The 24,908-nt window shown below is 44.9% G+C and overlaps 7 protein-coding genes and 1 long non-coding RNA gene across 15 annotated transcripts; 6 read left to right on the top strand and 2 right to left on the bottom strand.

Annotated features, from left to right (window-relative positions):
* Positions 1 to 85: 85 nt before the first annotated feature.
* On the top strand, positions 86 to 4,484 carry LOC136194124 (death-associated protein kinase 1-like). The gene is made up of 17 exons (XM_065983168.1): positions 86 to 267; positions 417 to 539; positions 597 to 725; positions 773 to 811; positions 859 to 957; positions 1,008 to 1,112; positions 1,163 to 1,264; positions 1,313 to 1,411; positions 1,459 to 1,563; positions 1,619 to 1,735; positions 1,786 to 1,887; positions 1,938 to 2,045; positions 2,097 to 2,162; positions 2,209 to 2,841; positions 2,893 to 3,087; positions 3,135 to 3,990; positions 4,042 to 4,484. The coding sequence occupies exons 1-17, from the start codon at positions 166 to 168 to the stop codon at positions 4,332 to 4,334; spliced, it is 3,273 nt and encodes a 1,090-aa protein (XP_065839240.1). The 5' UTR covers positions 86 to 165; the 3' UTR covers positions 4,335 to 4,484.
* Positions 4,482 to 6,798, top strand: LOC136194129 (histone-lysine N-methyltransferase trr-like). Of its 4 annotated transcripts, none has more exons than XR_010671522.1 (12): positions 4,482 to 4,612; positions 4,667 to 4,744; positions 4,808 to 4,912; positions 4,975 to 5,113; positions 5,176 to 5,304; positions 5,360 to 5,460; positions 5,506 to 5,670; positions 5,731 to 5,792; positions 5,918 to 5,981; positions 6,030 to 6,167; positions 6,234 to 6,300; positions 6,365 to 6,439. XR_010671522.1 is itself a non-coding variant. In XM_065983177.1 (7 exons), the coding sequence occupies exons 2-7, from the start codon at positions 5,778 to 5,780 to the stop codon at positions 6,628 to 6,630; spliced, it is 486 nt and encodes a 161-aa protein (XP_065839249.1). In that variant the 5' UTR covers positions 5,536 to 5,670; positions 5,731 to 5,777; the 3' UTR covers positions 6,631 to 6,798. The 4 variants fall into 4 exon arrangements, 2 of the variants coding, with proteins under 2 accessions (XP_065839249.1, XP_065839248.1); XR_010671521.1 differs by having other exon boundaries at positions 5,728 to 5,792; XM_065983177.1 differs by lacking the exons at positions 4,482 to 4,612; positions 4,667 to 4,744; positions 4,808 to 4,912; ... (1 more) ...; positions 5,176 to 5,304; positions 5,360 to 5,460 and adding an exon at positions 6,538 to 6,798 and having other exon boundaries at positions 5,536 to 5,670; positions 6,365 to 6,473.
* A 128-nt stretch (positions 6,799 to 6,926) lies between these two features.
* LOC136193553 (death-associated protein kinase 1-like) lies at positions 6,927 to 11,029 on the top strand. Its single transcript, XM_065982472.1, has 16 exons — positions 6,927 to 6,985; positions 7,032 to 7,154; positions 7,212 to 7,343; positions 7,391 to 7,489; positions 7,540 to 7,644; positions 7,695 to 7,799; positions 7,848 to 7,946; positions 7,994 to 8,098; positions 8,154 to 8,273; positions 8,324 to 8,425; positions 8,476 to 8,583; positions 8,635 to 8,700; positions 8,748 to 9,380; positions 9,432 to 9,626; positions 9,673 to 10,540; positions 10,592 to 11,029. The coding sequence occupies exons 1-16, from the start codon at positions 6,941 to 6,943 to the stop codon at positions 10,897 to 10,899; spliced, it is 3,213 nt and encodes a 1,070-aa protein (XP_065838544.1). The 5' UTR covers positions 6,927 to 6,940; the 3' UTR covers positions 10,900 to 11,029.
* Positions 11,030 to 11,065: 36 nt separating this feature from the next.
* LOC136193552 (death-associated protein kinase 1-like) lies at positions 11,066 to 15,852 on the top strand. Of its 5 annotated transcripts, none has more exons than XM_065982468.1 (18): positions 11,066 to 11,152; positions 11,209 to 11,280; positions 11,356 to 11,396; positions 11,889 to 12,017; positions 12,075 to 12,203; positions 12,251 to 12,352; positions 12,398 to 12,505; positions 12,556 to 12,657; positions 12,715 to 12,813; positions 12,861 to 12,968; positions 13,028 to 13,144; positions 13,194 to 13,295; positions 13,346 to 13,453; positions 13,505 to 13,570; positions 13,618 to 14,247; positions 14,299 to 14,493; positions 14,540 to 15,407; positions 15,459 to 15,852. In XM_065982468.1, the coding sequence occupies exons 2-18, from the start codon at positions 11,274 to 11,276 to the stop codon at positions 15,752 to 15,754; spliced, it is 3,207 nt and encodes a 1,068-aa protein (XP_065838540.1). In that variant the 5' UTR covers positions 11,066 to 11,152; positions 11,209 to 11,273; the 3' UTR covers positions 15,755 to 15,852. The 5 variants fall into 5 exon arrangements, with proteins under 5 accessions (XP_065838540.1, XP_065838539.1, XP_065838538.1 ...); XM_065982467.1 differs by adding an exon at positions 11,588 to 11,738 and having other exon boundaries at positions 11,209 to 11,396; XM_065982469.1 differs by adding an exon at positions 11,554 to 11,738 and having other exon boundaries at positions 11,129 to 11,280.
* A 65-nt stretch (positions 15,853 to 15,917) lies between these two features.
* Positions 15,918 to 17,014, top strand: LOC136193557 (uncharacterized). The gene is made up of 3 exons (XR_010671377.1): positions 15,918 to 15,997; positions 16,054 to 16,202; positions 16,253 to 17,014. It is a non-coding gene; the product is annotated as an uncharacterized lncRNA (long non-coding RNA).
* LOC136193556 (mitochondrial glutathione transporter SLC25A39-like) lies at positions 16,329 to 18,525 on the bottom strand. Its single transcript, XM_065982474.1, has 10 exons — positions 17,966 to 18,525; positions 17,837 to 17,914; positions 17,662 to 17,786; positions 17,543 to 17,610; positions 17,356 to 17,492; positions 17,136 to 17,213; positions 16,979 to 17,077; positions 16,743 to 16,928; positions 16,610 to 16,690; positions 16,329 to 16,558 (listed from the first exon to the last, which is right to left on the bottom strand). The coding sequence occupies exons 1-10, from the start codon at positions 18,042 to 18,044 to the stop codon at positions 16,413 to 16,415; spliced, it is 1,077 nt and encodes a 358-aa protein (XP_065838546.1). The 5' UTR covers positions 18,045 to 18,525; the 3' UTR covers positions 16,329 to 16,412.
* LOC136193555 (uncharacterized) lies at positions 17,711 to 23,291 on the top strand. Its single transcript, XM_065982473.1, has 16 exons — positions 17,711 to 18,151; positions 18,206 to 18,561; positions 18,696 to 19,621; positions 19,800 to 20,346; positions 20,413 to 20,513; positions 20,562 to 21,385; positions 21,437 to 21,587; positions 21,639 to 21,787; positions 21,843 to 22,010; positions 22,077 to 22,270; positions 22,320 to 22,358; positions 22,417 to 22,509; positions 22,567 to 22,664; positions 22,719 to 22,834; positions 22,886 to 22,980; positions 23,057 to 23,291. Exons 2-16 carry the CDS (start codon positions 18,264 to 18,266, stop codon positions 23,182 to 23,184), a joined length of 3,927 nt encoding a protein of 1,308 aa, XP_065838545.1. The 5' UTR covers positions 17,711 to 18,151; positions 18,206 to 18,263; the 3' UTR covers positions 23,185 to 23,291.
* Positions 23,292 to 23,636: 345 nt separating this feature from the next.
* LOC136194013 (glycogenin-1-like) lies at positions 23,637 to 24,551 on the bottom strand. The gene has a single exon (XM_065983019.1). It carries the CDS (start codon positions 24,549 to 24,551, stop codon positions 23,637 to 23,639), a length of 915 nt encoding a protein of 304 aa, XP_065839091.1.
* Positions 24,552 to 24,908: the final 357 nt, after the last annotated feature.

Below are 24,908 nucleotides of genomic sequence, written 5' to 3'. Positions count from 1 at the left end.
GTGTGGCGCAGGAAACAGTTCTAAAAGGAAAAAATATCTATGGAAGAATGCATTGGTCACGCCCTCTTTTTCAATTTAATTAAGAACGATGCGTTTTCTAGCAGTTGCGCTGCTTTTTTGCTTCGTCGTCGCTTTGCTTGAAGTAGCGTTTTCGCGACCCGTCGAATGAGTTTTAGAGTGGTCACGATCCCGATGAGTCGTCTCAAGTGCGCATGCGTAGCCTACGGCATCTTTGTTGTCGATATGAGCAAGTTCTTCCGTTGGCTTGTAAGAAGAAGCTCGGTAGAGTAGTAACGGCGATCGAACAGTCTGTTTGTGACTGTATTTCGTGTTTGTAGTGATAAACGAATGAGTAGAACTTTCGAACGATTTTCGCTGTCGAAAAACGCTTTTATTGGCTGATTGTCCGTTGACAGATATTGAAGTGGAAAACGCCGTCGTCCGTTCGCTCAGCGATAAACCGATTGAACGCGGTAATCGAAGATTCCAGTGAATTGCGCCGTTTTCTTTCTACGGAGAAAGGATTTCGATCTTCGCAGGTATGGAATGGTCGCGTTTTTCATCGCTGCACAATATTGTATTCTCCTTTTCGTTAGTACCGCTCTGATTTATCATTACTTCACTATGTGGCGGGAAGAGAGTTTGATTCGGCGGAGGAAGCCGATGATTGGCTCAGTTATGCGATTGTGCAAAAGAATCAACACATTGAGAAGGAATCAGAATTGGTATGAATACGTTTTGGATTGGTAAATTAATTGATGCGTGGATGCAGTTTGGACTCCGCCTACTTCACTGGGAGGAATCAGAATTGGTATGAATACGTTTTGGATTGGTAAATTAATTGATACGTGGATGCAGGATAGACTCCGCCCACTTCACTGTGCGTGCAAGTGGGGAAATATTTTTGGCGTTGAATGGCTCGTCACTCACGGTGCAAATATCAACGCGAAAGACGAAGTATGACTTGGCATTGATTTCATATGGTTTCACTAAATCACTCTTTTTAGTTCGAACGTACGCCATATTCTCATGCCTGTTTAAGTTCCGTTGACACAACGAAGAAAATGGTCTTTCTCGAAGAACATGGCTACATTTTGTCACAAGATGATATTGTAACAGAATTGATATCAACCCTCTCGCAACAATAACTTTTGATTTATAGGTTTGGGCAGCTGAAAATCAATTTTTGTCATCTGAAAAAGCAAATGAGATTTTTAATTATCTTGTTATTGAAAAAGGATTGAGTGTCAATACTATTAATAAGGTGATACATGATGTGCTTTTTTTGCTACATGTGCAATATTTGTAATAGTATGGCTTCACTCCTCTGCATCATGCCTGCTCAGAGGGAAGCATTTTTGGAATGAAATGGCTTGTGGAACACAACGCTGATATCAATAGCGTCAACATGGTTAGAAGATTTCACTTGTGATACTTTTATTCTTATTTCATCTTCAGGATGGCCAAACGCCTTTTATGATGGCGTGTGAAAGTTCCATCAATCGTTTAGCGAAAGTTCGCTACTTGGATGAAAAAGGAGCAAACTGTCAAGCAAAAGATGACGTGAGATGTTGTTTATTTGCTACAAATTCAACAAATCGCCGTCTTTTTTATTCAGGAAGGGAGGACGGCTTTGTTTCATGCCACCTGGCCCTCAGTGTGTGAAGATGACGTGAAAGATGTTCTTCGATATCTTGTCATTGAGAAAGGCATTGATATCAATTCTGTTGATAAGGTCGCATTCTTACGATATTTTGCATTTTTGTTTGTTAATCCTATTTTTAGGAGGGAAGGACACCCTTATTGTACGCATGTTATTATTATCCTTCTTTCCTTGTCATTCAGCAACTAATTGAATTAGGAGCTGATGTCTCTGTTAGAAATAAAGTTAGTCAGAATTCTCATTTCTCAATCGTTCTCTATTCAAATCTTTGTAGAAGAAACAAAATGCATTGCATATGGTTGCAAAAAGCTTTTCAAGCAAAGGCGCATCAGTTATTGATCTATTGATTAAGAAGGGTGTTGACGTCACGTGTCCAGATCAGGTGACATGATTTTCTTGTAAATTAGAGAAAATCTATAGACGTGAATTTCAGGACGGAAAGACACCTTATAAGGTGGCACGTAATGGTGAAAGAAGAGCTCTCCTTCGACAGCATTACGTACGTCATCATTTTGATTCAGTTCCCGTATGTATATATTTAATAGGACGCTGCCCGATTTTCCGTTCTTCAACGAGAAACGGTTCGTCCGGATTCAATTAAATTCTGCGTAGTTGGCAAAGAAATGGCGGGAAAAACGACGTACGTGAATTCTCTTCTTCGACTCGATCAACCCCCACCCAAAGAAAAAGATCGTACACCCGGGGTTGATATCCATAATTGTGAAAATGAGGAAATTGGCAAAGGATCGTGGTGGGACTTTGGTGCCCAACCCACATTCCACAGCGCACATGGGCTCTTCTTTCAAAAGTCCAATACAATGTTAATTCTCATTCTTCCAATTCGAAAGGGAGACGAGATGACGTCAGAAAAGAGTCTTCTAGAAGAAGGCCAATTCTGGTGCGCGTTTGCCAAAGCTTCATTAAGAACGCTTCTGTCTCACGTGACGTCGCTAATTCCATTTATGATAATATTCAATTTAATTGGTTTTGAAGAAAAGGCGGGAATCACAGTGAGTTTCCAGATGAAACGAGTCGCCAGAGAACTTCAGAAACTATTTGGCAATACGTTCAATATTGAAATTGATCACGTGATCGAAATGGATTGCAGCAAGAGCAATTCGGTTCGCATGGACGATTGTCGTCAGAAACTCAAGAAAATTCGTGAAAAAATGCTAGAGGTAATGACTGAATAATCTTAAAATCAATTCGACACATTTTGGTTTTCACAGGCAGCAGATGGCGTTCCGAAATTGTGCCACGAAATTGAGAAGCATCTCTCTATTCCGGACAAAGAGAGAGAACGTCCATTGGCCTATTTCCTGACGACGGAAGAATTCCAGAAGTGGATTGCTGAAGAGGTCAAACTCGTTCTAAACGACGACGAGGAAAAAGTGGCTGTAGAATATCTTGACTCGTCCGGATTAGTGAGTGATTACTATTAGTTTTGCACTAATTAATTAATATTTTTTAGATTATTAATCTTGGTCGTCGCATCTGTGTTCGACCTCAGTGGCTGTGTCATAATGTAATCGGTCCTCTTCTCGCTCCTCCCTGGTTTCCAGTCGCCATGCAGACGGGGAAATCGGGGAAGGCGTCAAAGAGCGACATTGAATCGGCTCTGACGGCATTTGAAGACGACCTCATACACAAGGGCCGTCCATCTGCATTCGTTGTGAAGGCTGACGTTGCAATTGAAGTTCTTCGCTATTTGGATCTGTGCATTCCCCTCGAAGGTGGAATGTATCAGATTCCCGCTCTTCTCGACGATTCAATTCCTCCCGCCGCCTGGGTTGAAGATTCGACGTTGGACGTGTATCGCGGCCAACGATATGAATGTGATAAGCCGATTGATATAATCTCGCCGTCGTCATTCGTCGCTCTTCAATGTCGTGTGTCTCGTTTGGCCAATACGAGACGCGAGCTTTGGAAGAACGACATCAAATTAGTGAGGATCGTCGGCAATAAAGAAATTGAGTGTCTCCTCCAATTGGGACAAAAGAAGGGACGTCATTGCATTGACGTCATTCTTCGTTGGTTCAGCAAAGTTGTTGAATGTGAGGCAATTGCCAAGACGTTCCTTGACGAGCTGAAGTCGATGATCGCTAAAGCGTGCGATGATAAAAGTTCGGGAGTTATTCTCAACTGGTTCTATTTGGACAGTTCTCATCTTCAACAACTTGATGAAGATCCGGCTATTTATTCTTCAAGTGAAGTCGATCAGAAAGTCGAGAAAAAGTCTCTGGAAGACAAGATATTTGCCACTCGAACAGAAAGCAGTCGTCATTCTTCTGTCAGAGATTTGGTAATCATTTCCGGCTTCACTTCAGGTATGCCTTTTTTGACCTCTTCTTAATTACGTCTAATTGCCTGTCTTTTAGATTCTTTTCCCGCTGATGATGCTCCGGTATCAGACGATCTGATCACAGCCTGCGCTCACGTCAAGGGTTCATTGTGGGAAACTCTCGGCTCCTCTCTACATATTGATGAAGATGATCTTCAAGATGTTCGCGAACACATTCGATACGACTCAGCTCGTATGATCAAAGTACTGAAATTGTGGAACACTGCAAAATCACCTACAGTGGGTCAGCTTCTACGATGGTTTGGGCAGTGTGATGTGAGCCGAAGAGCTATCGAATTGAAATATGAAGAACTGTATGTTCGTAAGTAAACATCGTCTTTTTTTATTGTTTATATTTTCGTTTACTTTTTCTGGCTAACTTGCTTGGACGTTGCAGAAATTTTGATGTCGCCTTTTTTATATGTTTTTTGTGAGACGAATGGAAACGTGATGCTCAATTAAATGAATCAATACAGGGTATTTAGCGCGCTTTTGCTCATTTCGCTTCTTCGCGTTTTCTTTCGATTTTGTTAGAAGAGAGGGCGATGTTCAAGCGGAAATCGACGCGACGACAAGACAAACTGCCAACGGAAGTACGCATCAGCAAGGTGAGGCCTCATCGAGAGAAAACACGAGCCAAAAACATGGAATCCCACCTCCAGGAAGAAATCCCATTGGCTCAATCCGATTTCAACCAATCGAAAATCGCCGAAATACAAGGCCGCTTCCAGGGAGGATGCGTAAGCCTCTCGCGGGGGCCCCCATTCGTGGAAAAAAATGGAAGCGCGTTCATTTCCGCGCAGACGCTCCTAGTTCCGGGCCGAATTTTCATCCGCGAGGGAACCCTACTCAAAGTCTGTCGCCGCGGTCCAAAGCCGTGACACTTCTTCCTATTCAACGACGTTTTGGTAAGAAAAGAACGAGTGGGCGTGGCCCGATTATAGTTCTCTTTGAAAATGTCTTTATGTAGGTTTATGGGACGATATTGTCACGTGGTCATTATGCTCAGCAACACGTGCTCACCTTGGATCAGATGTCCGTCTCATCTGAGTGTCATTTTATGCCTCAGGTCTATTCCATGGACGAAAGTCAAATCGATGAGCATTTGGGTAGGAAAATAAACAATGTTTAATGTATTTATTTATTTATTTATTTATTTGGTTATTTATAGATACTGATAATGCTTTTCAAATTAATCACACCAATAAATCGTTTCACGTTTTCGCGCCGAATTTGAGCGACAAGAACAATTGGCTATCCAATTTGAAAAAATTCATGGCGAAAGCGCAAAAAGGCCAAGGTCAAGAATTAATTAAACTCATAAATCTTTTTAATTAATTAATTAAAAATTTTAGAAAATATCCAACTTGTGACTCGTGCCGTTTGGGTCCCGGACGGAAAAGTCACGGAATGCATGGTCTGTCGAAAAGCGAAATTCTCAACATTCAATAGAAAGGTACACATAAAAAATTGATTCTATTAATTAATCTTTTTATTTTAGCATCACTGTCGTAATTGTGGCAAAGTCGTCTGCTCCACGTGTTCGAGTCACAAAGTCGATCTTGTTGTCTTCCAAGGCAAGACGCCCAAACCGGGCGACGAACGTCTCGAACGCGTCTGCAACGAATGCTACAACTCGCTTGAGAAAAATCAACCAACACAAAAGGCAAGATAAATAAATAAATAACGATTAACGCTTCTATTGTCTCTGGGACACGTGTAGCAGAAGACGTTACTTCTCCTAAATCGATTACAATTGTGGATGCGAGACCCATGGCTTCATCCAAGGTAATGAATGATTGCATAGTTAGGGAGGGGGGCATTGAGTGGGATTCTATTGCGATTTCGTTGCCGTATGGTCGCCTAATTAGGAGGGGGAGGAAGTCCGGCTTCCCGGAATTTATTTTTTATAGAAACCCGATCGTCCTCCGCCGCCCGCCGCTTCCGCCTCCGCCGACGCTGATGACGTCAAGACGGGTGCGTCTTTGAAATTGAATTTGAGGTCTAAATATATTTGGTGGATAGGAAAGGGAGTCGATGATTCGGGTGATGACGTCACTTCGTCGGATTCCGACGATTCCGATCGATTGGACGACGATGATATGGAGGAGTTGAAGACGACGCGTCGAGCGTCGCTTCTCGGCGGAACGTCATGGGAACCAAGTACGTATTCAAAATAAATATATATGCTTTTTTTATTGGTTTATTGACGTCATAATAAATAAATAGAGACGCGGTTGTTATATGTTTCGTATCGATTCGGAGCAAGTGATCGATACGACGGCGGATTGGCAAGGTAACAACGTCTTTTCCTCTTCTCTCTCTCTCTTTTATATCGATATCTGTTTTTCCCTATGTAGATACATCAATCATTCGTGCGATCCCAATTGCGTCGCCGAAGTCGTTCAGATTGACAAAGAGAAGAAGATTATTATTATTTCGAAGCGTTTCATCAAGAAAGGCGAAGAGGTATTTCTCTCTGCTTTGCATCTTCTATATCGGGCGGGAGGGTAAGGCTCTTTTCTTTTTCTAGTTGACGTACGATTACAAGTTCGAGTTTGAAACGGAAGGAAGTAAGATTTCGTGCAATTGCGGCGCTTCGTGCTGTCGAAAGTGGATGAATTAGAAAAATTGGAAGTTTTACGCGTGACTTGCGACTTGAGATGTTTTTCTATTGTCCCGCAATAATGCTAATAACCGAAAATACTGTTTTTGTACATACGATAACGCTGAAAAAAGTAAGTTGAATCTTTTTCTTGAGACTGAATGGAAGCGAAGGAAAAACCAATTGGTAATAATTGCATACTTGTAGTTTTGCAGTTGATTTGAATTGTTTAATTAATTTATTACAGATCTGTGACGTCACCACTATAGTCATGAGATTCAGTAAGCCCGTACTAAGCCGAGTGCGCATGCGTTTCTCATTTTTTGTTGCTATGGGTTCGTTGTTCTCTTCGCCGAAAGAAGACGTCAAGCGACGTGTAAGTCGAGGCTGAGTAGTGTGATTCGTAGAATTGTTGTTGGCAGAAACGCACTCCGACAATGATCTCGTCCAAGATCACAAGATTGATCGAGATACTCGCGAAGAAGGGACATCGGGATGAATTGAAGAGTTTTCTTTCTACAGAAAAAGGATTTCGATCTGATCAGGTATGGAATGGTCGCGTTTTTCATCGCTGCACAATATTGTATTCTCCTTTTCGTTAGTACAAACCCTGGGGCTTTTCATTATTTCACTATGTGGCGGGAAGAGAGTTTGATTCGGCGGAGGAAGCCGATGATTGGCTCAGTTATGCGATTGTGCAAAAGAATCAACACATTGAAAAGAAATCATTTGTGGTATGAATACGTTTTGGATTGGTAAATTAATTGATGCGTGGATGCAGGATAGACTCCGCCCACTTCACTGTGCGTGCGAGTGGGGAAATATTTTTGGCGTTGAATGGCTCGTCAGTCACAGTGCAAATATCAACGTGAAAGACTGGGTATGACTTGGAATTGATTTCATATGGTTTCACTCATCACTCTTGTTTAGTTTCGAGGTACGCCATATTATTATGCCTGTGGAAGTTCCGTTGACACAATGAAGAAAATGGTCTATCTCGAAGAACATGGCTACATTTTGTCACCATCTGATATTGTAACAGAATTGATATCAACCCTCTCGCAACAATAACTTTTGATTTATAGGTTTGGGGAGCTCGAAATCAATTTTCGTCATCTGAAAAAGCAAATGAGATTTTTAATTATCTTGTTAATGAAAAAGGATTGAGTGTCAATGCTATTCAAGAAAAGGTGATACATAATGTTCTTTTTTTTCTACATGTGCAATATTTGTAATAGTATGGGGACACTCCTCTGCATCGTGCCTGCTCCAATGGAAGCATTTTTGGAGTGAAATGGCTTGTGGAACACAAGGCTGATATCAATAGCGTCAACAAGGTTAGAAGATTTCATTTGTGATACTTTTATTCTTATTTCATCTTCAGTTTGGCACAACGCCTTTTATGTGTGCGTGTCAAAGTTCCATCAATCGTTCAGCGAAAGTTCGCTACTTGGATGAAAAAGGAGCAAACTGTCAAGCAAAAGATGACGTGAGATGTTGTTTATTTGCTACAAATTCAACAAATCGCCGTCTTTTTTATTCAGTTTGGGAAGACGGCTTTGTTTCATGCCACCCTCCCCTCAGAGTATGAAGATGACGAAGTGAAAGATGTTCTTCGATATCTTGTCATTGAGAAAGGCATTGATATCAACTCTGTTGATGAGGTCGCATTCTTACGATATTTTGCATTTTTGTTTGTTAATCCTATTTTTAGGAGGGAAGGACACCCTTATTGTACGCATGTTATGAACATCCTTCTTTCCTTGTCATTCAGCAACTAATTGAATTAGGAGCTGATGTCTCTGTCAGAAATAAGGTTAGTCAGAATTCTCATTTCTCAATCGTTCTCTATTCAAATCTTTGTAGAACAAACAAAATGCATTGCATATGGTTGCAGAAAGCTCAGAAAGAGTAGACGCATCAGTTATTGATCTATTGATTAAGAAGGTTGTTGACGTCACGTGTCAAGATCAGGTGACGTGATTTTCTTGTAAATTAGAGAGAATCTATAAACGTAAATTTAAGGACGGAAAGACGCCTTATGAGGTGGCACGTGATGGTGAAAGAAGAGCTCTCCTTCGACAGCATTATGTACGTCATCATTTTGATTCAGTTCCCGTATGTATTTATTTTAATAGGACGCCGCTCGATTTTCCGTTCTTCAACGAGAAATGGTTCATCCGGATTCAATCAAGGTGTGCGTGACCGGGGACGAAATGGCGGGAAAAACGACGTTGGTGAATTCTCTTCTTCAACTCAATCAACCCCCACCCAAAGATGAAGATCGCACACCCGGCGTCGATATCCATAATTGTGAAAATGATTCTATTGGCAAAGGATCGTGGTGGGACTTTGGTGCCCAACCCACATTCCACAGCGCACACGGTCTCTTCTTTCAAAGGTCCAATACATTGTTCTGTCTTGTCCTTCCAATTCGAAAAGGAGAAAATATGACGTCCGAAGCGATTGTTCGTCGTCTTCTAAAAGAAGGAGAGTTTTGGTGTGCGTTTGCCAAGGCTGCATTGCGAACGCTTCCTTCTCAATCGAAATCGCTCATTCGTCTCGTCATAATCTTTAATCTCATTGGTTTTGATGAGAAGAGAGGAATTGAAATGAGATTCTTGGAAGAAGTCGCGCAACGTATTGAGAAAGAGTTTAAAGATACGTTTGAAGTCTTGCACGCGATCAAAATGGATTGCAGCAAGAGCCAATCAGATTGCATGAAGGACTTCCGGGAGAAACTGAAGAAAATTCGTGAAGATATCCTCGAGGTAATGACTGAGTCGTTTCATTTACGTAAACAATCTATTTTTTGGCACTAGGCAGCTGACGATGTTCCCAAATTGTGCCACGCCATTGAAAAACATCTTTCTCTACCTGACAAAAAGAGAAAGAAACCATTGGCTTATTTCCTGACGGCTGACGAATTTGAGAAGTGGGTCGATGAAGAAGTTGGCATCAAATTGGCTGAGGACGAGAAAAAAGTGGCCGTTGAATATCTTGATGCGTCCGGAATAGTGAGTTTGTTAATATGATATTATATTATGTATTATTTCCACATAGATTATTAATCTTGGTCGTCGAATTTGTGTTCGACCTCTCTGGCTTTGTCGCAACGTCATCGGCCCTCTTCTCGCTCCGCCCAATTTCGTATTCGGCATGCCACGTGAAAATTCCGGCAAGGCGTCTAAAGAAGACATTGAATCAGCTCTGAGACTTTTCAAAAAGTATCTCGAACAAAAAGGCAATCCGTCTCCATTCGTTGTAACAGCCGACGAAGCACTTGAAGTACTTCTGCACCTGGAACTGTGCTATCCAATAGAAGGCAAGCCTGGAGTGTATCAGATTGCCGCTCTTCTTGACGACGCAATTCCTGCCGACGCTTGGTGTAAAGACTCGACAATGGACGTGTATCGTGGACAACGATACGAGTGTCTCCATTCCGTCGACATCATCTCGCCGTCGTCGTTCGTCATTCTTCAATGTCGCTGCTATCACATGCCAAATGTGAGCCACAAAGCTTGGAAGAACGGCATTAAGTTAGTGAAAATCGTCGAAGACAAAGAAGTCGAGTGCCTCATCACAATGGGCATAAAGAAAGGACACCACTGCATTGACATCATTGTTCGCTGGCCGTGCAAAGACGACTGTGAGGCCGTAGCAAAGGAATTCGTCAACAAGCTGAAATCGATGATCGCTGAAGTGTGCGACGAAAGAAGCCCAGGGGCTATTCTCAACTGGTTCTATTTGGACAGTTCTCATCTCCAACAACTCAGTAAAGATCCGGCCATTTATTCGTCGGCGGAAGTAGATCAAAAGATCCACGACAAGGCTGTCGATCACAAACTGTTCTCCACTCGACCAGAAGGAAAATTCCGTTGTCGTATCAAAGACTTATTGATCAATGTACCCGGGACTGATTTCGCTTCAGGTATGAGCTCTCCTAACTAAAAGTCTTTTGCATCGATTTATCTTTGTTTAGGCTCATTTCCCGCCGATGAAGAGCCGGTGTCAGAGCATCTACTTCGAGCTTGCGCAGCTGTCGACGGAGCTGACTGGGAAAGAATGAGTTTCGCCTTGGGCATCAGCGCGGACGATCGCTCTAACATTACTGAGAAAAAGAAAAGCGGTTGTCCAGTCGAGATTCTTCGGTTGAGCGTTCTGGAGCTCTGGAAGAAAAAAGCCAAATCCCGAACAGTAGGATTTCTGCTACGATTGCTTGATAAGAGGGCTGGTATTGGCCGACATGCTATTGAAACGGAGTACAATGACCTTTTTGGACATTTCTAAACGTCATCTGTTTTTGCTGTTTTAGTTGTTTTGTTAGCTTTTTTACTTTGCTACTTTCCAATATTTTTACTATTATTTTACCTATTTTTTGATATGGTAATCTTTGCTTTTTTGATATGGTAATCTTTTGATATGGTAATCTTCACTTTAGCGCACGCGCTGCATTTGCAAAAAAAACTCGAAAGGGCGACCTGAAGCGTTATCGACCTCGTCAGCCGTCACGCAACGACTATGAAAACGTCTGATGTCTCGCGTGCGAGGCAACCCTTCGAATGAGCGAGTTTAGGCCTACAGCGTGTTCTACTGTAGAACGCGAGCTCGAGAAAAGACGTGGGAGACGGCGATGGCCAGATTACATTTGACTGGAGCAACGAATGAAACGTAAGCTGTGCAAATGACCTCGGAACAACGAGCCGCAGCGAGGTGAAAGGTCACCTCGAACTTTCTACATTCCAGAAATTCACGAGGACAAAGCCGAAGTGTGCAAAAATGAAAAAGTGAGCTTATTGAAATAGTCATAATTAATCCAGGCGAAGTCTCAAACACATACGATTTATAAAAACGTATAATTAGAGTACATTCATTTCGCCACTGTATAAAGAAAGTGTCGACCACGCCCATATTTTAAACTCTAATTACCTTCGCTTGAAATAGCGTTTTCATGACGTCAAATTGCGTTACTGGTCAGAATCTGGTCCTACGGTGATGAGGCGTTCAGACGTTGCGGGACTAAGATCAAAAAAACAGTTTCCTCGCTGCAAACTTTGAGACTTCTCAAGTGCGCATGCCTAACGTCATCTTCCTTTGAGATCATGTTGAGAAAGTTCTTCCGCCGGCTTGTAAGAAGAGGCTGAGTAGACTAGTAACGGCAGTTAGACAGTCTGTTGCTAACTGAAATTGGTTTTGCGGTGAAAAAACGAATGAGTAGAATTTTTGAACGATTTTTTGCTCTAGGAAAACGTTTTTATTGGTTGATTGTCCGTTGACAGGGACTGAAGTGGGGAGCATCATCGTTCGTTCGTTCAGTGATCGACCGATTGATCGCGATAATCAGAGAGAGAAATATGGATGAATTGAAGAATTTTCTGTCTACAGAAAAAGGATTTCGTCCTGATCAGGTATGGAGAAGTCGCGTTTTTCATCGCTGCACACTATTGTAATCTCCTTTTCGTCAGTACGTCTATGGCTTGTCATTCTTTCACTATGTGGCGGGAAGAGAGTTTGAGTCGGCGGAGAAAGCCGATGAATGGCTCAGCTATGCGCTTCTTCAAAAGAATCGACACATTGAAGAGGAATCAGAAGTGGTATGAATACGTTTTGGATTGGTAAATTAATTGATGCGTGGATGCAGCATCCTGAACTCCGCCCACTTGACTGTGCGTGCAAGTGGGGAAATATTTTTGGCGTTAAATGGCTCGTCAATCATGGTGCAAATATCAACCTGAATGACAGCGTATGACTTGGTATTTCATATGGTTTCACTCATTACTCTTTTTAGGATGGACGTAGACCATATTATTATTATGCCTGTGGAAGTTCCGTTGACACAACGAAGAAAATGCTCTATCTTGAAAAACATGGCTACACTTTGTCACAAGATGATTTGGTAACATAATTGATATCAACACTCTGGCAACAATAACTCTTGATTGATAGTTTTATGGAGCTAAAAGTAAATTTTCGTCATATGAAAAAGCGAACGAGGTTTTTCATCATCTTGTCAATGAAAAGGAATTGAGCGTCAACGCTATTGATCGCGTGATTATATTTATATATGATGTGCTTTTGTTGCTACATGTGCAATATTTCTAATAGGATGGGTACACTCCTCTGCATCGCGCCTGCTCAAATGGAAGCTTTTTTGGAGTGAAATGGCTCGTAGAACACAATGCTGATATTAATAGGCTCAGATCAGTGAGAAGATTTCACTTGTGATACTTTGATTCCTATTTCATCTTCAGTTTGGCGAAACGCCTTTTATGTTGGCGTGTCAAAGTTGCATCGATCGATCAAAGAAAGTTTGCTACTTGGGTGAAAAAGGAGCTGACTGTCAAGCCAGCGATCGCTGGGTGAGATATTGCTTATTCGCTACAAATTCAATGAACAAATTGCCATCTTTTTCATTCAGTATGGGAAGACGGCTTTGTTTCATGCCACCAGTCCCTCAGAGTGTGAAGATGACGTGAAAGGTGTTCTTCGATATCTCGTCATTGAGAAAGGCATTAATATCAATTCTATTGATAAGGTTGCATTCTTATAATATTTTGCATTTTCGTTCGGAAATTCTTTTTTAGGAGGGAAGAACACCCTTATTGCACGCATGTCAGGAGCGTCCTTCTTTTGTTGCAATTGAGCAACTAATTGAATTAGGAGCGGATGTTTCTGTCAGAGATTGGGTTAGTCAGAATTCTCATTCCTCACTCGTTCTCTATTCAAATTTTTGTAGAAAAAACAAAATGCGTTGCATCTGGCTGCAAGAAACCATTACATGATAGACAAATCAATTATTGATCTATTGATTGAGAAGGGTGTTGATGTCACGTGTAAAGATCAGGTGATATGTTTTCATTCTAAATTGAAAGCAATCTATAAACGTGAATTTAAGAACGGAAACAAGCCTCATCAGGTGGCACGTGATGGTGAAACGAGAGCTCTCCTTCGACAGCATCACGTACGTCATCATTTTGGTTCAATTCCTGTATGTAATTATTTTAAAAGGACGTCGCCCGATTTTCGGTTCTTCGAGAAATGGTTCGTCCGGATTCAATTAAATTGTGCGTAGTTGGCAGAGAAATGGCGGGAAAAACGACGCTTGTCAATTCTCTTCTTCTACTCGGTCGTTCTCCACCTGAAGAGAAAGATCGCACACCCGGGGTTGAAATTCTTAACTGTCAAATTCCCGGAGTTGGCAAAGGATCAACGTGGGACTTTGGCGCCCAACCGACATTCCACAGCGCACACGGTCTCTTCTTTCAAAGGTCCAATACATTGTTCTGTCTTGTCCTTCCAATTCAAAAAGGAGAAAATATGACGTCAGAAGCGATTCTTCGTCGTCTTCTAAAAGAAGGAGAGTTTTGGTGTGCGTTTGCCAAGGCTGCATTGCGAACGCTTCCTTCTCAATCGAAATCGCTCATTCGTCTTGTCATAGTCTTTAATCTCATTGGTTTCAATGAGAAGGAAGGAATTGAAATGAGATTCCTGGAAGAAGTCGCGCACCGTATTGAGAAAGCGTTTAAAGATACGTTTGAAATTTCGCACGTGATCAAAATGGATTGCAGCAAGAGCCAATCAGATTGCATGAAGGACTTCCGAGAGAAACTGAAGAAAATTCGTGAAGATATCCTCAAGGTAAATGACTGAGTCGTTTAATTTAGGTGAACAATCTATATTTGGCACTAGGCAGCTGACGATGTTCCCGAATTGTGCCACGCCATTGAGGAGAACCTCTCTCTTCCTGACGACAAGAGAGAGAATCCATTGGCATATTTCCTGACGACTGACGAATTTGAGAAGTGGGTCGCTGAAGAAGTTGGCATCGAATTGGCTGAGGACGAGAAAGAAGTGGCAGTTGAATATCTTGATGCTTCCGGAATAGTGAGTTCGTTAATATGATATTATGTTATGTATTATTTCCACATAGATTATTAATCTTGGTCGTCGAATTTGTGTTCGACCTCTCTGGCTTTGTCACAACGTCATCGGCCCTCTTCTCGCTCCGCCCAATTTCCCATTCGGCATGCCTCGTGAAAATTCTGGCAAGGCGTCCAAAGAAGACATCGAATCAGCTCTGAGACTTTTCAAAAATTATCTCAAGCAAAAGGACAATCCGTCTCCATTCGTTGTGACAGCCGACGAAGCACTTGAAGTACTTCTGCACCTGGAACTGTGCTATCCAATAGAGGGCAAGAAGGGAGTGTATCAGATTGCAGCTCTTCTTGATGATGCAACTCCTGTTGACGCTTGGTGTAAAGATTCGACAATGGACGTGTATCGTGGACAACGATACGAGTGCGCTCGTTCTGTCGACATCATCTCGCCGTCGTCGTTCGTCATTCTTCAATGTCGCTGCTATCACATGCCAAACGTGAGCCACAGAGCGTGGAAGAACGGCATCAAATTAGTGAAAATCGTCGAAGACAAAGAAGTCGAGTGTCTCATTACAATGGACATAAAGAAAGGACACCATTGCATCGACGTCATCGTTCGCTGGCCGAGCAAAGACGGTTGTGAGGCAGTGGCGAAGGAATTCCTGGATGAACTAAAATCGATGATCGCTCGAGTTTGCGATGAAAGAAGCCCAGGGGCTATTCTCAATTGGTTCTATTTGGATAGTTCTCATCTCCAACGACTCAGTAAAGATCCGCCAATTTATTCGTCAAGGAAAGTAGAGGAAAAGGTAAAAGACAAGGCTCTCAATCACAAGCTTTTTTCCACTCGACCAGACGGAAAATACCATAGCCACATCAAAGACTTAGTGATCATTGTACCTCGGACTGGTTCCGCTCCACGTATAAGCTCTCTTATTTAAAGCCTTTTTGCAATGAGTTTTCTTTGTTTAGGCCCATTTCCCCCCGATAAAGATCCGGTGTCAGAGCATCTGCTTCGAGCTTGCGCTGCCGTTGACGGAGCAGACTGGGAAAGAATGAGTTTCGCCTTGGGCATTAGCCGAGACGAACACTATGACATTAAAAGAAGCGCAGGTCCAGTCGAGATTCTTCGGTTGAGGGTTCTGGAGCTCTGGGTGAAAAAAGCCAAATCCCGAACAGTAGGATTGCTTCTACGATTGCTCCTTAGGGCTGGCATTAGCCGATACGCTATTAAAACAAAGTATAATGCCCTTTTTGGACGTTTCTAGAACGTCACCTGTTTTTGCTGTTTTGCTAGCTTTTATACTTTGCTACTTTCACTACTACTTTACCTATTTTTTGATATGGTAATCTTTGCTTTCTTTTGATATGGTAAATTAATAGTAATCTTCACTTTAGCGCACGCGCTGCATTTGAAAAAAAACTCGAAAAGGCGACCCGAAGCGTTATCGACCTCGTCAGCCGTCACGCAACGACTATGAGAACGTCTGAGAGTTTGTTGGATGTCTCGCGTGCGGTGCAACCCTTCGAATGAGCGAGATTAGACCTACAGCGTGTTCTACTGTAGAAGAGAAAAGACGTGGGAGACGGCGATGGCCAGATGTACATTGAACTGGAGCAAAGAATCAAACGTAAGCTGTGAAGGGACCTGCAAATGGCCTCGGAACAACGAGACACAGCGAAGGCGATAGGTCACCTCGGAAAATTTCGAAACAAGTGAGTGGAAAGGTTGAGATGGAAAAGACCATTTCATCATCTCGCCTTAGCCTGAGTCTCACCGGTCGACCAACTTTCTACATTCCAGAAATTCACGAGGACAAAGCGGAAGTGTGCAAAAATGAAAAAGTGAGCTTATTGAATTAATTAAATAGTCATAATCAATCCAGGCAAAAGTCTCAAACACATACGATTTATAAAAACATATAATTAGAGTACACTCATTCGCTTGTCCTTGGCAACGTCAGAAACCTCAATTCGCGCCTTTTTCTGCCGAAAATGATCCTTGAGCAATTCATACGTCGTTATCATAATAGCACACGCGGGAATAATCTTCACAAGACGCGCAGTCAATCCTAAACCCAAGACCCAATAGAAATAGAGCACATCTAAATTAAATTAGTCACCTGCAAAGAGACCCTTGGATCCATAATGATCCCGAATCTTCTTAGCCGTGTCTACTATAGTAGGAAACTTTTTCGACCCAGCTAAAAATAAATAATAATTAATTAATACTCTAAACCCGGAAGTAGTCTCCACCGTCTTCTAATTCCCCAATAGTCATCTGATGATGAGTCTTAACGACGTCAAAAGGATGAGTAACAATCGAAGCAGCGGCTGCGGAAATTCCGGCCGCCGCCACGGGAACAATAAACTTCGAATCGCCGTCGAAAAAATGCACGAGCAAGTGCCGCTTCAATCGTTCATAACTCGCCCACAAAATCGCTTAATAAATAAAATAATAAATAATTATATGAGTGAGTATTTAATTATACCGGAAAACGGGACGTCTCTATAAAGAGTCGACGGTAGTCCTCTCCATAGCGCTTTGACTCCGTTCGTTTCTATCGCTTTTGATACAACGTCGATTAGCTCTAGAAACGCGCGCTAAATAAATACTCGAGAGTCCACACATAGATATATAGAGGATACCTCGATATGTGTAATTTTTTTTCGCTTGCACTTTCGTTCTTACTAATTCGATAGGAGATACTATGCCAACGGCAGTAACTAAGGGAATACGAGAGAAAGAAAGAGAGACTAATTATTATTATAAGTTATCATGACTCATTGGTCCCTGCCCCCTTTTATACGTGAATGCCATTTACATAAACTAACTCTCGTATTGTTTCTGAACTTATTGCCCGTTTACCTCGAGCTATGACACCTGCAAGTGCTGGTGCCCAGTAATTCTGATCCGGACCGTCGTAGCCTTCGCGAAAACCGAGATACACCTTCAGATTGTCGTATGACGTGTAATAGATGACGCTAGCAGGCAAAACCATCATCCTAATAAATATATAAATAATTATGTATGATAAATAGTAATAATGACGTACAAGGTCGGTGACAGTCCGTTCCACAGCGCGAAAAATCCCTCGTATTTGGGAATTTTTAGAAAGGCGTCCTTTATTAAATACATCAATAATTAATTAAAAATTTTTTTCTTAAGATGTACGAAGGTTCCGGTGAAATGAATTCTGGATGACGCATTGTGGTTTTGAAGTAAGCCGGCGCCGCAAACGCATAGCTGATCGACGACCATTCGACATAGGAGAATGGGGTTACCACGCCCACCCTTCTCTAATTTCGCGTTTAGCGATGCTTTTGCTTCGATTCGAGCGCTCGCGCACCTGCTAATAGCTTCGCTGGTTCGTATATAGCTCGTTGTTGCGCTTGAAGTCGCGTTTTGACCACGTCGAACGGCGTTACTGGAAGACGGGCGGTTTTTTACGCTTCGCGGGGTCTCTACGCGCGCTTACGGAAGAACGATGTTATTGTGGCACCCGTCGAAGACGCGAGGACCTGGTCCCACGCTGATATGGCGCCGCGTTCGGACATTTCCCCACGAAACGAGGTCTAACGTGCGCGACTACGACGAAATATCATTTTATTTGTCTTTGCAAAAAAACTACGTCAGCGAATTTCGAGCACACCGCGTCCGAATCGTAAAAAAAGTTCCCTATTTTACTCGGGGTTCGTCGTATGACGTCATCGCTTAGGACTTTAGCGCACGGAACGATCGAACGGCCCACATTTTCTCGTTTGGCTTCGAGCGCGATGGAGGACGAACATCGCGAAACCCTCCGTCGACATCGCGTCTTCTTCGTCGAAAACGTCGACGTCCAATATCTCTTCATTCACCTCGTCCAGCGCGACGTTTTCACGTCGGACGATTGCGAGCGCATACGAAAGCAAGGTCTCACGCGCATGGATCGCGCCGAGCTCTTTCTCGATACGCTCGTCACGCGCGGTCCACGCGCCTTCGACGCACTTTGCGACGCGCTACGACAACGATACGATTTCGTCGTGCGACGCTTTCTCGACGAGGAAGAGTCGTCGTCATCTGAAGACATAGGTATGGCCGTAGGGGATAGCACTCGCGTTAGGGAGTCGAATCTCTGATTTTCACAAGCGTCTAGTACCTAAGACACGGGGGGGCGTGACACGCCCACATTCGATTGACCTGTGTCTCCCTTTCCCCCGTACTAGACTCCATAGGGCCGTCGTTTGTTCGTTCGAAAAGTCTCGATCGCTTGGACATGCTCGCTGCGACGACGTCGCTTCCCCTATCGCTCGATCGCCATCAAAACGGAGGCGGTACCCTCATAAATAGCTTCCAATTGCGATCGATGCGCGAACAGCTGTACGAACAAATACACGTCCTCGAAACGGTGCGCACCGAACGCGACGACCTTCTCCATCGCTTAGCGGCGCTCGAAGCCGATTCGCTCGAGCTCAGGCGCGTTCGATCGTGGTCGCGCGCGCTCCAAGACCAAAACGACCAATTGCAGAAGGATCGCGATAGCGCGCTTCAAAAATTCGCCGTTCTCAACGGCCAATTCAGCGTCATCTTCGCCGAATACACGTCGGCGAAGAACGACGTCCAAACGCTTCGAAATGAACTCCACGTGCGCTCGGCGGGCGTCGAGAGCTCGATTCTGCGCCGCTTGTGCTCCGAGATGTCGGCTAAATACGAATTCGAACGCGTGAATCACGTCAAGAGCCAACTCGAGCTCACCGAAGTGAAAACGATGAGCGAGGCGCTCGAACGCGAAGCGGAGAACCTTCGCGAGACGCGTCAGCGTCTCGTCGCCGACGTCGAGCGGCTCGAGAACGAGCTGCGACGCACGAGCGTCGAAGCGGCGCACGAGCGCAAGCACGCGACGTCGTTGCGCGGCGATTTGGAGATGATGCGACGGCAGTCGCGCGGACGACGACACGTCGTCGCGTACGGATCGCAGAGACGACGCAAAAGAGGCGGCGGCGGCGGCGGCGACGACGACGGCGACGACGACGGCGTTCTGCGCGGAACGAGCGGACATCGAGTCGCCATTCTGATGTGGGAAAAGGAGCGCGATTCGGCTCGCATCCAGCAACTCGAACAAGAAATCAACCAGCTGAAAGAATCGGCCGAGGTAAATTAATCAATTAAAACGGTTGCTATGGTAACGGTTACCATAGCAACCGATATACACGTTTTAAATCGCGTTTAAATTGGCAACTTTTTGATCTCTGTTGCCATGGTAACATAGACAAGAGTTTCTTTTAATTGGCTTATCACTGTTGCCGTGCTAATATAGATCCTTCTTTTAGAATTCTCGTCGTAATGTTGAAAACTTGGAATCCGAGCTCGTCGCTTCGAAGAGCCAATGCGAGCGTTTCGTCGCGCAAAATCGGCAATTGACGGCGTACGCGACGAACGCGTCGACGACCCTACAGAACGTCGAGACGGCATACGAGGAGACGATGCGTCGGTGCGTCGACGTCGAGACGCAACGCAATCTGGCGAACGAACGCCTCCGTCTCGCCGTCGACGATCTCGAGCGCATGGAAGAGCAACTCGACGTCGTCCATCGCGATCTCGTGCGCGCGCGTCGTCACAAGACGGATTCGCTTCGGCAGACGCTGGCGCGCGAGAACGATAGCGAGCGACGCGATCGTGATACGGCGGACGTGCGAAAGCGTTTGCGCGACGCCGAACGAACGATTGGAATCGAGCGACGCTGTCGCGACGAGGCGACGAACGCCTTGGGCAATTTGGAGAAGCGTATCGAAGACGCGCGACTTCTTATAGAAAAACACGTGGCGGATTGTCACGACGTCGTGCGTACGAGCGTAAAATTGGATAAGAACGGGAAAGGTAAAAAAAGTTCTCCTTCCTTATCTTCGTGGACCTTTCAATAGAATATTTCCTTATGTCTTCTAGCGCTTCCTGGCTTTTCCGTAGAGAGGGGAATTTTCGTTAAGGATGTGAAAGAGGGCAGTTGCGCCGCTGGCGTTCTCAAACCCGGCGATAAACTCATTAAGGTACGCGCCACTTTTCATTGTTACGCGACTCACTTTTTTCCCCTCAAGGTGGACGGCGTTCACGTATCGAAATTGCCCGCCGAATGCATCCAAGACGGCGTTCTCTACGCGCCGACGAGCGACGCGGCGACGTCGACCGTTCTCGGACTCACAGTCGATCGTCTCTCGACGTCTCGACTCGTCGAAACGATCGAAATCCTCGCGAATCTTTGCTTCGTCGTGCCGCCGCCGCCGTCGCCGTCGTCGCCGCCACCGCCGTCGCCGCCTCGCAATCTATCCCTCTCAGTGCGACGCTCACCGTTGAGTCAACAAACGTCATCATCGAGCCTCGCAACGAATTCAGATTCGAAAGTTCCTCCGCCACCACTCTCCCAATTTCTATCGCCTCTAAGTCCAATTAAATCATTCACGTCGACGTTTTCGGATCTCGCGACGACGCCACGCTCGAGCAAAGATTTCAACATCGTCATCGGTGACGATGACGTCATAGCGAAAGTTTCCCGCTCGGCGTCGTCATCGTCGAGTAGCGTCGAATTGAAAGAACCGCGCGTTACGCGTCGCCAGGTGACGTATCGCGGTCGCGACGGTCGCGACGGTCGTCGCAACGGTTCGGCCGACGCGGCGCCGGCGACGGCGGCGGCGCGCGAGCGACGTCGACGAAGCAGTTCGAAGAGCGACGACGAGGGAAAGTCGGATCGGACGACGCGACGGCTCGCTCCGAATCGGCGCAGCGCGACGTTGCCCGGCGGCGCGCTCGCCGGTCTCGCCGCCGCCGTGCTTCGGTTTTCCGTCTGCGGCGAAATGGAACGCGTGACGCGACGTCTCGACGTCGACGACGACGACGACGAGGCGGAGGAGGAGGCGGAGGACGGGTATCGGCGGCAATGATTATTATTTATTTATTTATTTAATTTTCTCTGTAGTGATGTTGTCATGCGTTCGATTGAGTTGTCGCGTCAACGAGAGAACGATTCCTCGGCTATAGGAATATGCGGTGGGCGTGGCTACGGCATCTACGTGAGCGCCGTCTACGACAAAGAAAACGAAATTCTCACCGGATCCAGAATCGTCGAAGTACGAGACCCAATCGCCTCTCTAACGTCATTTTTCCTAATAATTATTCAGATAAATGGTATTGATATGGGACAAGCGACTTTCGAAGAAGCGTACGTCGCTCTGCGCTCGTCCGGCAACGATCTCCGGCTACGCGTCGACGCGAATATGTCGTCGAAGAGCGCGTGTCCGTTATCGGCGAGAGACGCGTTTTTTGTGAGGTAGGACCACCGTGTGGCAAACGGGGGGTAAGTGCATCGTTGATTTTATTTCTAGAGCGCACTTTTCACATAAGGATTCGTCGCCGCGATTGAATATTTGCCTTGGCGACGTCTTCTTTGTTACGGATACGTTGCACGAGGACGCGATCGGTTCATGGTACGCGTGCAAGTTGTCGCGAAGTGGCGAAGTCGTCGAAAAGGGCGTCATTCCAAGTTTCGATAGGCAAGAGAGAGAAAAAAAGAATATGTGACTCTAGGATAGAAAAAATCTTCTTATATTCCCTTATAGGGCTAATCAGATTATGGGCGTTGATTCGCCGAATTCCGTCGTCGTGACAACGACGTCGACGACGACGTCGACAACGGCAAACGGGAGATTGCGCGTTTTGCGACGCGTCATACCGTCGCGTTTCGTTCCGAGAGGAGTGACCGTCTTAGACGGAAACGTGTCCGGCTTCTTCAACGACGCAGTGAAGAAAACAAGTAGAATATACAAAATAAATAAATAGATAAATAATTGAATTATATATAGGCTGTCGTCGTGCCTACGAATGCGTTGATAAGTCGTACTGTGAGTTTCTAAGCGCGTTGAACGCGTTTTTTTCTATGTGTGAGGTTTTTTTGCTTAGTTAAATTTTGTCGACCTGTTGTACTTGTTGGTCCGTCCGCTGGTCGTTCGGCTAAGGACTTGTCTAAACTCGGCGGCGTTTTCATGCAGCTGGGTATAAATGCATTCTTATAATAATAATCCCTTATTATTTATTGCGTTTTCTTCTCAGATTCTGTAGAGGGTGTACAGCAGGAAGCGGAACGGCATCTTCGCCTGCAAGACGGTAACTACGTGACAACGGACGCCGTACTCAAAGAAAGCAAGGAGGTGCGCAAAAGAAACATATTTATCTATTGATTTTTTATGGGAGCGTTTTCGTAGGGAAAGTGCTGCGTTCTTGTTTTCTTTGAGAGCGCTCGAGACATATCGCGACTCATCCAAGCGAATCTTTATCCCATAGTAATCTATTTACAGCCAAAGAGCTCAAAGAAATTATCGTAAGAAAAAAAAGTCATAAGCATGTATATTATTATTATTATTATTATTAGCAAAATGATGAATCTCGCCGACGATACGGCCTCCGCCACGTACATCGGCGCAATGCAGGAAGAGAATCGACTTTCAGCGGCTCATCTTCTAACAGGTATAAATATATTTTATTATTTATTTTTATCTCTCCTCCCTGGGGGCGGAACCTTTAATTAAAGTCTCCCCTATAGCGAAAATGATGACGGGTAGGAGACCGACTAAAACTGCCGCTCGACTCGCGGATCTAGTTAAGATTATACAAGAGTCTCTCCACTGGCTTCCGTCTCCTTTTCAATTGCAAAACACGGATACTTTATAGAGTGTATTTGACACAAAGCAAAAAGAACCCAATCTCTTTCTAGACAGCATTTCGATTTTAAATATTTAAATTAAGAGCATTCTATTTCGATTCAAAAAGTGCGCGTACATGCATTTTGCAAAGGATGCTGACTCCACCAGCTATCTAACTCATATTTATTGATCGCCTGGTAAAGATATTTCTACCAGAGCATATAGAGATCTCTCACTTCGGTGAGAGGTCCGTCGAACTGACTAGCCATTTGACGACTAGGTCTCGGACACATTGACCACGGTTTTTGATAGTTGAGACCCCCAGCGAAGTGCGCTAAGAAACTGGTCACTTCTGGTCACTTGATGTACATGTATTCATTTTATACCGGCGAAACACGTGACAAAAAAGGCAGCAATCAATAAATAATTAGGTCATTTTCACATGGCAAATATTCATATTTCTAAATGTCTTCTTATACTTCAGTAACTACGATGGCATGTCTTTTGCAGTGGATGCTGACTCCACCAGCTCTCTAACTTATATGCGTCAATCGCTTCGTAAGCGTATCTCCACCAGACCATGTACAAATCTCTCACTTCGGTGAGAGGCCTGTCAAACTCGAACGCCGTTTTCCGGCTCGGTCTCGGACACACCCTCCACGGTTTGTCATAGAAACGATCTCCGGCGAAGTGAAACACCTTGAGCGGATGATAGACGCGTCGACGCGAGTTATAAACGTAGGGAATCGGAGTCCAACGTCGGAAATAATTACAGAGAAGAACCTGATCGTTCGGGCAATTTTGCGACGTCGTTTTAGCACGCCAATACGACATTATGTTTCGGAATGACGTCATGTTGGGTTTGATGACGAGTAAACCGGCATTGAAACATATGCCAACGACTCCCGGAGGATTACTGTGAACGGCGGCAAAATCCGAATTGATATCAAACAATTCGTCGACACGTGACAGGAACATCATATCCGGGTCAAAATAGACGGCTTTTTTAAGCCACTCGTATGACCATATATAGAGTCGCATGTAAGTTCCCGGAAACCCGAGATTTCGCTTCGAACGACCCTCCTGGACGTCCATCCAATTGCAATCGAGCGATTCGACGACAACGATCTCGTATCCGACGGCGACGAGCGCCGCGCGCGTCGTTTCGCTCACCGCGCGCGAAACGAGCGCGATCATTCGACGTTCGCACGAGAACATTCGAATCGTGTGACCGGAAACGATCGCCGGGAGTGCGACGGCGTCGTTGCCGAGCGCCGTGATCCACGCGCGAGCGTCGTTCGGCTTCGTCGCGTTTCGAGCGCGGCGGCGACACTCCGCTTGCGTGTAGCGCTCTTCGAGCGTCATGACGCGCCAATATTGGCGCGCCGCGAGCATGCGTGTGTCGCGCGCACGATTCGAGTCCGATGCGACGATGAACGCGAGGTGTCGCGTTTGTTGGAAGAGAATGCAGAAGTTCGTCCACTGGATTAGTAGGACGATCGACGTTACGGCGGCTGCGGCGACGATGTAGGGCCCTAGGACCTGCGCCGGACGCTTGTAGCGGCGTTTAACAAAGTTTAGCATCGTGTTCTTCCACGTGACGTTTTAGTACAACCAGGTACAACATACCGGTCATACCGGTAGCCTCGAGGATCCAGACCCTCTTCCCGCGCGCTAAGATGCGTGGGAGGGGGACGCCTGCCCAGAGCCCTAAATAAATCATTGATTTATTTAGGGCTCTGGGTCTGCCGT

Source organism: Oscarella lobularis, chromosome 12 (assembly GCF_947507565.1).
Source record: "Oscarella lobularis chromosome 12, ooOscLobu1.1, whole genome shotgun sequence".
Taxonomy (NCBI): Eukaryota; Metazoa; Porifera; class Homoscleromorpha; order Homosclerophorida; family Oscarellidae; genus Oscarella; species Oscarella lobularis.
The sequence above is the reverse complement of the archived record's forward strand: the minus strand, read 5'-3'. Positions and strand labels throughout refer to the sequence as shown.